Raw genomic sequence first — 10,246 nt, 5'->3', positions numbered from 1 at the left:
AATGGCAGGCTCTCAAATAATTAATTATAGTAAGAAAGTATTTAATTTAAATTTTTTACTAAAATTATTTTTGAAAAAAATTGTCTCAAATGAAACCTCAGTTGCATATAATCTATTATAAGTTTAGGTGTAGTTTCATATCCAGTAAAAATTAGTTGTACAATTATTTTATAATTGTTAATATTATTACATCTAATTCATCTTTTTTTATAAATTGATGTTTAATTAAATAAAATCACTTACTCATTCCTTCAACAATATGTAAAAGAGAGCATAAAAAGAAAAAGAATTCTTACTTAATAAAAAACTTGATCCTTAATGTAGAATGAATTGTACATAAAGCAATAAATTTTAGGTGCATTTACATACATATTATTTTATATAATACTATTTTGCATATCGAACAACTACAATTTCAATATTTTATACCTATAATCCATAGAACATATTAAAGTTTATAGCATGATATGAATGGTAGGAATGAAATATAGGAGTTTCATATTTGATATTAAAGTTATCTATATATAGCAGGCATACAATATTAAAATTTAGATATTAGATATATATAAATAGCATGATATACATTCCCAATTCACATAATTATAATTATAAGTTGATTGTTCCATCTATTACATAGTGCTAATAAAATTTAGAATCAATCATAATTGAACTAAATATCGTGATATAATCCTAATTATGATTTTTTACTTATTTATGTTTTATGGCCAAAGTCACCAAAATAGATTTATATTTTAATGAAAATTAAATACATCTTATTTTATAAATATAGTTTTTTTTATTTGAACTAAATGAAATAATTAGAAAAATTATTGCTAGAATATATTAAAACAAATTATATTAAAATAAGCTTGAAAATTATTAAATAGGTTTCGAGATTACAATTATATATGAAATATTTTTATTTTTTTTATTTTTTAAAGAGCACTGATATCTAATCAATTTAGATGATTTTTTTTAAAAAGAGTAAAAGAGAGAGTCCTCAAACTAATTTAATCATATTTAAGTTAATCACAGCCGTCCATCAGGTGAAAGGGATTTACCACAAGCTGCCCGTCCTTTAAATAACGCATCATCCTGGCTATTTCGCTCAGTCCCGCTTCGTCGTCGTCTTCTTCTTCTTCTCTTCTCGTCTCGTTCTTAAAGCTCGTGCTGTCTCTGACGGAACAGAAGTCTCATTAGGTTTTTCTAGATAAAGAAGGTACTATCTTTTCTCTCACACAATGTCCGAATCTGAAGCTATTTTACCGGACGGGTTCCCAGCCGGATTGCGAGTTTTCGTGCTCGACGAGGACTCCTTCGCTCTTAGGATGCTTGAGAAAATGCTTCTTCAGTGCGGCTATGAAGGTGTGTTTTTCTTAATCAGATCTGGAGATTTTGCAGGGTGTCTCTAGGATTCTAGGGTTTTTTTGTTTCATGAAAATTTTTAGGGTTTTGACAACGCCTTTTCCTTTGTTCTTTTCAGGCTCTGTTTCTTCTCAGCAACATTGTTATGAATGGTATTATGATTTCAATTCAAAATTATTTAATGGCATTTCTTAGAGAATCATATTAAGTAATACCGATGGAAATTAAGAATTTTTTTCCTTTCAGTTCTCTGTTTTTCGTTTTATGATTTACAAAATTTTTAGGGTTTTAACTTTGTAGCTTTTTTTTTCTAAGTAACATAATTCATAATCAAATTATTTGAAAAATGATTTAGAATATCATAGTTCTGTATTTTTTTTTCTGTTCTAACTTTTCAAGATGCATGGATGCTAGAATAATAAATTGCAACCTTGAAATTTTTTGAAATTTAAAGGGCTGTTTTTGAACCAGATATAAATTATATGGTTTTATTTGCTGTGCTGTTAGTCCCTTTTTTTATAAGAGAATTAATCTTAACACTTTATTTAAGATTGTTATTACTTTTTTTTTTTCTGTTGCGTAAATTGAGAAAGAAAGGAATTATAATGTAAAGGTTTTTAGTTTGTAGTGCATATTGGCAAATATTTATAAAATTTTTATTATATATTGCTTAGTTATTATATTTTTCATATGAATTATTTTACAGTCACTATATCTGATTGTCCACTTCAAGCCTTGGAGCTATTGAGAGCAAAGATAGGAAATTACGACATAGTGCTCATTGATGTTAATTTGACATGCATTGATGGATTTGAATTAGTAGAGAATGTGAGCCGTGAAATAAGTTTGCCTATAATTGGTATGTTAAAGTTTTCTACAAAAAATATTAAATTATTTTATTTATCAATTACTTTTTTTTTAAACGTGGTTAAATTTATATGCAGTGCTGTCAGCTTATTCTGATTTTCAAAATGTCATGAAAGTATAAACTATGGTGCAATTGACTATCTTGTCAAACCTGTGCGTCTTGAAGAATTGAAACTAATTTGGAAAGCATGTAGTAAAAAATATCTTAATGAAATGAAGAGCATTAATGAATCAAGTTCAATGGAAGTTAACATTTCACGTCTAACAAAAAAATCCAAAGATCTTGTGAGGAAAAGAGATGAAGATGACGATATTGCTTTAAAAGATAATTTTGCCTTCACAAAAAAGAGCTAGAGTTTCTTGGACCCCAGAGCTTCATGCAAAATTTATCAATGCTGTTAATCAATTAGGCATAGACAGTAAGTGTCTTTACTTAATAACTCTTTTTATATAGTTTTCACTTTTTATTTTCTTGATCTTAAAATAATAATATTTTTCAGAGGCAGTTCCAACTAAAATACTTGATATCATGGGCATACCAGACTTACAAGGAAAATGTTGGCCAAGCCATTTACAGGTTTGCTCAATAAACTAGCCTTAATATTATGAATTATATGATTGCATATTTTTTCATTGTTGAATGATTTTTATTTCAAATTATTTGGTTATCATTAATGAACTTTTTTGTAAAGATTATTTACTCATTCATAATCTAATATAAATAAATAAAATTGTTTTCTTTTGTGTTATACAGAAGTACAGAAAAGGCTTGAAAAGAAATACAATTGAGCTTAATCAACAAATTTTTGATAATGCTAAAGCAAGAGAAAGTGAAAGTTGGTTCTCTCCTCATATGACATATCAAAATAATTTTTGCCAACAATCTATGATTAATTTGCTTGAAAATCAATTCGAATCTCAACAATTCGTTTTAAACAATGATCTTAATGATAACAATAATTTTGATGAGCTTGCAACATTATTAGCACGTAAGTATTTGAAGATTTAAAATTTACTTATTATTGAATTTTTTTTTTTAATTTGTGATATTTTCATAATATTTTGTTTATGACAATGAATTCATGCAGTTGAACAAAAACAATCGCAAAATAGTTCCGACTCAGGTGCACAAATCAACACGGATTCAGTTGATGTTCAAAGTTATAGTTTGGAAGATCATGGGGGAAGCAATGCTTCGAATTTGGCAATCCTATCTGAGTTTGGCAATATGGATGACACAGATGAGCTTTATGTAGCACTTTGCCAGGTAAATAATTTTTCTTATGAAGTAGGTAGGTGAAATATGTCTACATATTTTGACATTTTTCTAATTGTTAAACATTTCAGTTTCAATACTAAGATCACTGCAAGGGCTCTTGAAGGTGCTTTTAATTGTTGAGGTATCTTCCTTTTCGTCTCAAAATGATCTTATTTCTAATTGGGAATTTAGTTTTATATTTTAAAACATTTTAAGTTTACCATATGCTAATATATTATTCTTTTTTACATTCTGAATAGGAAAATCTCGATTCATACCCTGCTCTAAGCTTTGTAGATTGTTGTTCTGTGCATCTTTCTCCATCATGGCCAAGTTTAATGGAGTCATTTCAAAAGTTGGAGCTTGTGGAGTCAATTCATAATTTGTTTCTTAGTTGCCAATTCAATTCTGTAATTTTGCTTCTTTCATTGCATGTTATTGTTGTTTAGAGGTTATGAAAAAAAAATTGTGATGTACATCTCAATGTCACTTTTTTTAATAAATAAATGAAATATAAGCCATGCATATGCATGTTTGTTTGCATAATTCTATACTGTGTTGATATTCTTAATTCTCCCACGGTTTACTACCCATTTTTGTAGAGAGAGAGAGACAACCAGGACAAAGGATCCTCTGTTACTGTATGAACAAATTAATAGATTAAAAGACTGCTAAATTAAAATGATTTTTCAAAAGAATGGGAGAATGTTGTGGAAAAATAGAGAAAACAAAATCCCTTCCACAGCACAGTTTCAAGCGTTTTAACTGTTTCGAATTATCTGATTCTACAAGGAGTGTTTTTGTTCTTGGTTCTTTGGTATAGGTAATGCCAAAATGGGCTGTTTGGCTGGGCATATTGATTTAATCTGGACAGTCGGATTGTTCAAAACTTTATCGATTATTATTTTGTTTAAATTTAAAATTATTTGGGAAGGTATTTTTGGTTGTATTTTTAGTGATGGGTACTATTACTAATAAAAGTTGATGTTCATTTGAAAAACAAAATATCTTCTTTAAATGTTTAAGGCTCCATTTGGCACTGCTTTTTTACCGATTTTAATCAACATTTATATTATCGCTAATAAAATGCTTATAGTCTCCTAGTACATCACATAAGCTTAGTTTGGGACAATATTCTCATTGCTTTTTAAAATAGTTTTTTAATAATTGTGATAGAAAGTTGCTTTAAGAAAGAAAAAAACTTTTTCCAAATGAAATCATAGTCATTGTAGTCTCACAGCATAATTCAAACTACTTCATATAGTTGATTTTTTAATAGTTAAGTGCTCGAGTTTTATTATATTTTTATATCAAATTATAGACAGTAAAAACATGTTGTCGCCATCTGAGAAGTATTCCAATAGTGAATCAAAACTCACTTTTCTTTTGCATTTTTATAGAACTAATTGCACAATCCACATTTGGATTGAGCTAACTAATAAAAATTAATCTGGCAAAATTTTAGTAGAATGAAAGTGGCCTTGGGAAGAAGAAGATTGCAGTAATTAAATTTTAATATTTTCTAAAACTTTAGTATAGCACATTATCTCTATTTATTGTATATATTTATCATATCTAAACACTTAACCTCAGAAGCTTTAATTCTCTTCTATCACAATAAAATAATAATATGTAATTTCTCTTATATCACAAGAAATAGGCTTATTTTTTACAAAGACAAAAGAAAAGGTCTTTCGTAGTTCTTTATGCAATACAAATTTAACCTTCAAATAGTTTCTTGCAGAAATAGTAAAGTAGAAAAAACATAAATCTTATTAATGTATAAGATCTAATAGTAGCAAAGGAGACTATGTATCAATTACTTCTCAACAATAAATGAATAAAGGCTAAACTAGGAAAACATTAGGTAAGGCCTCAAATTTTATGTAGGTTTTGATGATTACAAATACAAATATAAAGACAAAAAAAAAAAAAGACAAAGCTTACCAAACAAACTGATCAAAGTAGAATTGTATTTGATAGGATATAATATGTGTAAAATCATATGGGAGGAAAGTGCTTTGATTTGGCATATTACCATCCTCTTTCATTTGTTCAACCGGCTTGATTAATGCAGCGAAATCCTCTATCTTGATAAAAGCATGGTAAGTATCCATAGACAGACGAACACCTTCTAAAATCATCATCTGCATTATCTCTTGCGCTTCATCCATTCTATGTGCTTCACAAAGAGGAAGTACCATACAATTTTAAGTTTCCAATTCTTTCCGCAAACCTACCTCCATGATTTTGTTAATAGCTAAGTACTCGAGTTTTATTATAATTTTATATCAAATTATAGACAGTAAAAACATGTTGTCACCATCTGAGAAGTATTCCAATACTGAATCAAAAATCACTTTTCTTTTGCATCTGTAGAGAACTAATTGCAGTAATTAAATATTAATATTTTCTAACACTTTAGTATAGCACGTTATATGTAATTTCTCAGAAGCTTTAATTCTCTTCTATGACAATAAAATAATAATATGTAATTTCTCTTCTGTCTCAAAAAATAGGCTTAATTTTTACAAAGACAAAAAAGAAATGCCTTTTGACTTCATTTCACCATAAAATTCCTTAGCCTTCGGAATCCATCCTTATGCTGCCAATCCTTTAATCATTGTAATAAAATGCTGTAATGCACAGTGTTAGGAATAACACCTAATTTACTCATTTCCCACACATCTTTAGTGCACTTTTTGATTTACCCAATCTAATTTTTTTTTTTAAAATTTAGGAGGAAAGTGCTTCGATTTAACGTATTACCATCCTCCCTCATTTGTTCAACCAACTTGATTAATCCCGGGAAATCCTCTATCTTTAAAAGTGCATGGTAGGTATCCATAGACAGACAAACACCTCCTAAAATCATCATCTGTATTATCTCTTACGCTTCATCCATTCTATGTGCTTCACAAAGTGGAAGTACCATACAATTTTAAGTTTCCTATTCTTGTCGCAAACCTACCTCCATGATTTTGTTAAACAAGCTATATGCTTCTTTCATGCAATTTTCTCTTATCAATACCTAAATTATATATTTGCAAACCTTAAGGTTTGGAATCATCCAACCTCCTTTCTTCATCTCATCATAAAACCTTAGAGACTCAAAGAGATTTCCATGTTTTGCCAAGCAACTAATCATATAAGTGTAGGAAGAACTATCTAGTATGATGCAATATTTTGCAATTTATCTCCAAACTCTTTTTGCTTCAATCAAATTGACAAAAATATTACACCAGCCATCTAACATAATGTTGAATCCAACAGTTTCAAGAGGAAAAAAATTATTTCAAAAGAAGAAACTCTCCCGCTTCCTCAACATTCTTGTTTTTGCAAAGAACACGAAGAAGAGCATAAAATACATCCAAATTTGCTTTTACATTGAATTTTTCCAAAGCATAGAATGTTTTAATTGCTTTCCCAATCTCATATGCAGATACATACCTAATTTTCAAGGAAGAAGTGTAATTTTATTAGATATGATTAAAATGGTTCAATTTAGTGTATTCTTGTGCAAACTTTATATAAGCATTGATAAATTTTAACATGTCTTATATGGGGCAAAAGAAATTTGCATTCAAGATTTTCCCACACAACTTCCCTTTTGGTAGAACTGTATCGTTGAAGAAATTTTAAAATGGGTCCTCAGATGGTGAATGATAGAGATTTCCAAAAAAAAAAAAAATAAAAAAAATAAAAATATATATATATATATATATATATATATATGCAAGCAACAAGCGAGACCGCAGTGCTGGGAAAAGGAAGTATATGTTCTTCTTAGTAAGGAACTTATAATAATTTTTCTTCCACACTCTCCCTTTAAAGGGGTATTCCTTTACTAAGCTTCTCCTGTAAGAACTGCTGACTCTTCTGGAGTTCCTAACGGGGAGGTCCTGCGCTGTGGCTGCCGCTGACTAAGCTGAGTCTGGCTGAGTAGCTGAGCGTGACGCTGTGGGAGGTGCTGAAACTGCCTAAGGGCCTCTGCCCTATCCACTGGTCCTCTGAGTACTGTGTACCTCCCCTCTCCTTGGGTGGAGGTGCCCCTGAAAACTCGGCCGCTGAGGTTCTGCGCGAAGGCCTGACTCTAGCTTAGGAGACGAATCAGGTATGCTGTCCTGATAGGCTGGTAAGCCTTGGTTCAGTGCTTCTGAAAGGTCCGTATGGTGAACCTTAGGATATAGAGCTATGGGACCATCTATGTCTTCAGTAAGATCTTCAACTGCGTGCTGCTATGCAACTGTGGCTCGCACTGACAAACCAGGTTCCTCCATCTAAACTATGTAGTCTATGAGTGACTCTTCTGTGAGCCTCTGCCGGGTCACCACAAGCTCCCCCACTGACTCGTGTGCTCCGTTACTGACAATCTCTGCACAAACAACTGCTCCAGCTCTACGAAAGTCCTGACTGCAGTCTGTTGGGGAGGTCGGCCGTTACCAAGCAATACGCCACCCTGCCAAGCTGCGACTAACAACCTCAAACATCAGTGGATCACTTCCTCCTTATAATTGCAACAGATGGCTCGGTACTGAGCCACATGCTGCCTCGGGTCCCAAACCCGTCAAAAACTGCTTGAAAAACCTTAGGAGGGATTAAAACCCGGGGCGGTAAGCTGCCTGCTCGTACGCTACTGGGTAAGGAGCGCCCCCTACTGCTGACTCTCCAGTTCTTCCTGGAGAAATGGCCTGCTCGACCGTCGGCAATCAAATCTGGATCTGACCCGTCTTGACATCTGAGCTTGGCTGACTCTGAACTAAAGTAGTTAAGGAATAACGTGGCGTGTGCTGGGACTATCTCTCTGGACCCCCCCATGTCCACTCCCACGGGGTCTATCTGTAGCACGGGTACTACTGGCTGCTCTTCTGAGGTACTGTAGCTGCTACCTCTGTCACCTGAGGCATCGCCCCCCAGAGCGTCACTGTGCTTGTCATGGCTGCCATGGCTCTGGCCATCTCCGCCATCTGTGTCTGCAAGTGTTAGAACGGGTAGCATCCGTGTCAATCTACCTGGAATCACCCACCTCGGAGTCTTCCCTGTCGTCCCCCCCCCCTGCGTCGCTCGGGCTCTCTCTCATTCCGATACCATACGGGTAACTACTTCACAAATCGTGTGAAACTGCACCTCTTTCGGAATCAACTAGTGTGGTCATCATCATCCAAAAATGCTCATCGCCACGCCTCTATTACGGGCTCTTGAGAACCGTCCTTGAAGTACTGAGGTACTAAATCTGTCTTGAATCCGTACTGGCGATTGTCTGGGGTAGAAACGGACCATATCGTACGGCATCGGGACTGCCCAGACCCGGAGGAACTCCAATATCCATCTTGATCAACCGCCTCTCTGGCCTGCCTGTCTCGTGCCCAGTGGTATTGTTGACCTCATACTAAACTAACAGGGTCGGCAGGGGTGTTCGCCTGTCGACGTCTCCAAACCCACCTTCCTACGGCTGGGGCACATGTAACCGGCAACTGGCTGCTCTGGGGCTACTACCTCGGAACTGATCTGAGGTCGGGTAGGCTCCTGCCTGCTGCTGTCGCCGTCCTCGACGACTGTGGGCGTCGTCCGTACAGCTGAGTGACTACGGTGGTCTGGACTCGGCTGTAGGCTTCTGGGTTGTCTCCCCCCTCTGCCAACTATAGAGTCTCCTCGCAGTCTGTCGTCGTAACTGAAAGGTTAGCCCGAGAAATCTGACGGAGTAAGCCTCCGACTGACGGGCCCTTGCCACGAGCTAAGCGGACGATGTTCCGAATCCTCTGGGTGAGGGCTCAGACACTAGCGTCCCTGATACCCTAGCTCGGGTTAGAGTAGTGACGAAGGAGAGCTGCTCTATACGGATCAAACTCCTCCTCATCTGCCCCATTGCGTCAGTGGGAAGCGTCATCGCCTGAAACGCCTTTCAACCTCGGGGGCACCATCACCTCTGGAGCAGGTTGCAATCAACAACTGGATTGTGGCCTCCGCTGCTCGGGAGCCACGCTCTTCTTGCCTCTGAACTAACTCGTCCGTGAACATGGCATCGGCCATCCGATGCCTCGCCTTCTAATCGAGCTAGACGGAAGCCTCCTATTCCTATTCCCGGGCCTTCTCCCAAGGCCGGAGGTTGAGGTGGAAGGAACATCTAAACCATCTACTGGTAGGGCATGGGGAACAGATGGCTGGAAGTTGCCGGGTCTGCCCGGCAGTCTCGGGTGAGAGAAGCGAGTTAATAATAATAGAAACCGTTGCCAGCAGAGGCGATATGGCACCTCGGTCTGGGACCCCACTTCCTAGCGGGATAGCGGGAGGTACTCTGACGAGAGGTACTTCCGTTCCGTAACAGCCGGGAAGTAACAACAGCATGCAATTGACGCACTGATGGTGCTCGGGGGCAGCTTTGTGCAAAGGAGCTGCTAGTGCGCATGGGTCGCCTCTTGACACTGCACGAACAGGTGAAACTTACTGCGTAGAATGTCCGGCGCTGAGGGGCCATATGACAACCTGTTAGTAGCAGTTGCTGGTAGCATTTGGACGCCTAACCGCTGGTGAACTGGAAACAGTGCTAGTAGGGTTGACAGTCGCTTGAACTGGCCCTGGGCACCTGAAGCTACTAGGTGCGGTGGGGCACTGGACGCCCTAACCGTCAGGACGATACTGGAACAGGGTGTGCCTTAGGGCATGTTCGCCCTAGCCCAGCGTTGCACTGGTCTGCGCAGAAGCGGAACAGGCGTGTGTGCTCGGATACTGGTGCTGCCGTGGCAGCAGACGTTCAAA

At 36.2% G+C, this 10,246-nt stretch overlaps 1 protein-coding gene across 5 annotated transcripts; it reads left to right on the top strand.

Moving 5' to 3' along the window:
• Positions 1 to 1,116: 1,116 nt before the first annotated feature.
• On the top strand, positions 1,117 to 3,947 carry LOC110106149. Of its 5 annotated transcripts, none has more exons than XM_028695092.1 (7): positions 1,117 to 1,365; positions 1,484 to 1,517; positions 2,733 to 2,809; positions 2,987 to 3,221; positions 3,321 to 3,499; positions 3,580 to 3,632; positions 3,751 to 3,947. In XM_028695092.1, exons 1-6 carry the CDS (start codon positions 1,360 to 1,362, stop codon positions 3,589 to 3,591), a joined length of 543 nt encoding a protein of 180 aa, XP_028550925.1. In that variant the 5' UTR covers positions 1,117 to 1,359; the 3' UTR covers positions 3,592 to 3,632; positions 3,751 to 3,947. The 5 variants fall into 5 exon arrangements, with proteins under 5 accessions (XP_028550925.1, XP_028550928.1, XP_028550929.1 ...); XM_028695095.1 differs by having other exon boundaries at positions 2,072 to 2,809; XM_028695096.1 differs by lacking the exon at positions 1,484 to 1,517 and having other exon boundaries at positions 2,072 to 2,809.
• Positions 3,948 to 10,246: the final 6,299 nt, after the last annotated feature.

The sequence above is a fragment of the Dendrobium catenatum genome, unplaced genomic scaffold (assembly GCF_001605985.2).
Source record: "Dendrobium catenatum unplaced genomic scaffold, ASM160598v2 fragScaff_scaffold_621, whole genome shotgun sequence".
In the NCBI taxonomy this organism is placed as follows: Eukaryota; Viridiplantae; Streptophyta; class Magnoliopsida; order Asparagales; family Orchidaceae; genus Dendrobium; species Dendrobium catenatum.
The sequence above is the reverse complement of the archived record's forward strand: the minus strand, read 5'-3'. Positions and strand labels throughout refer to the sequence as shown.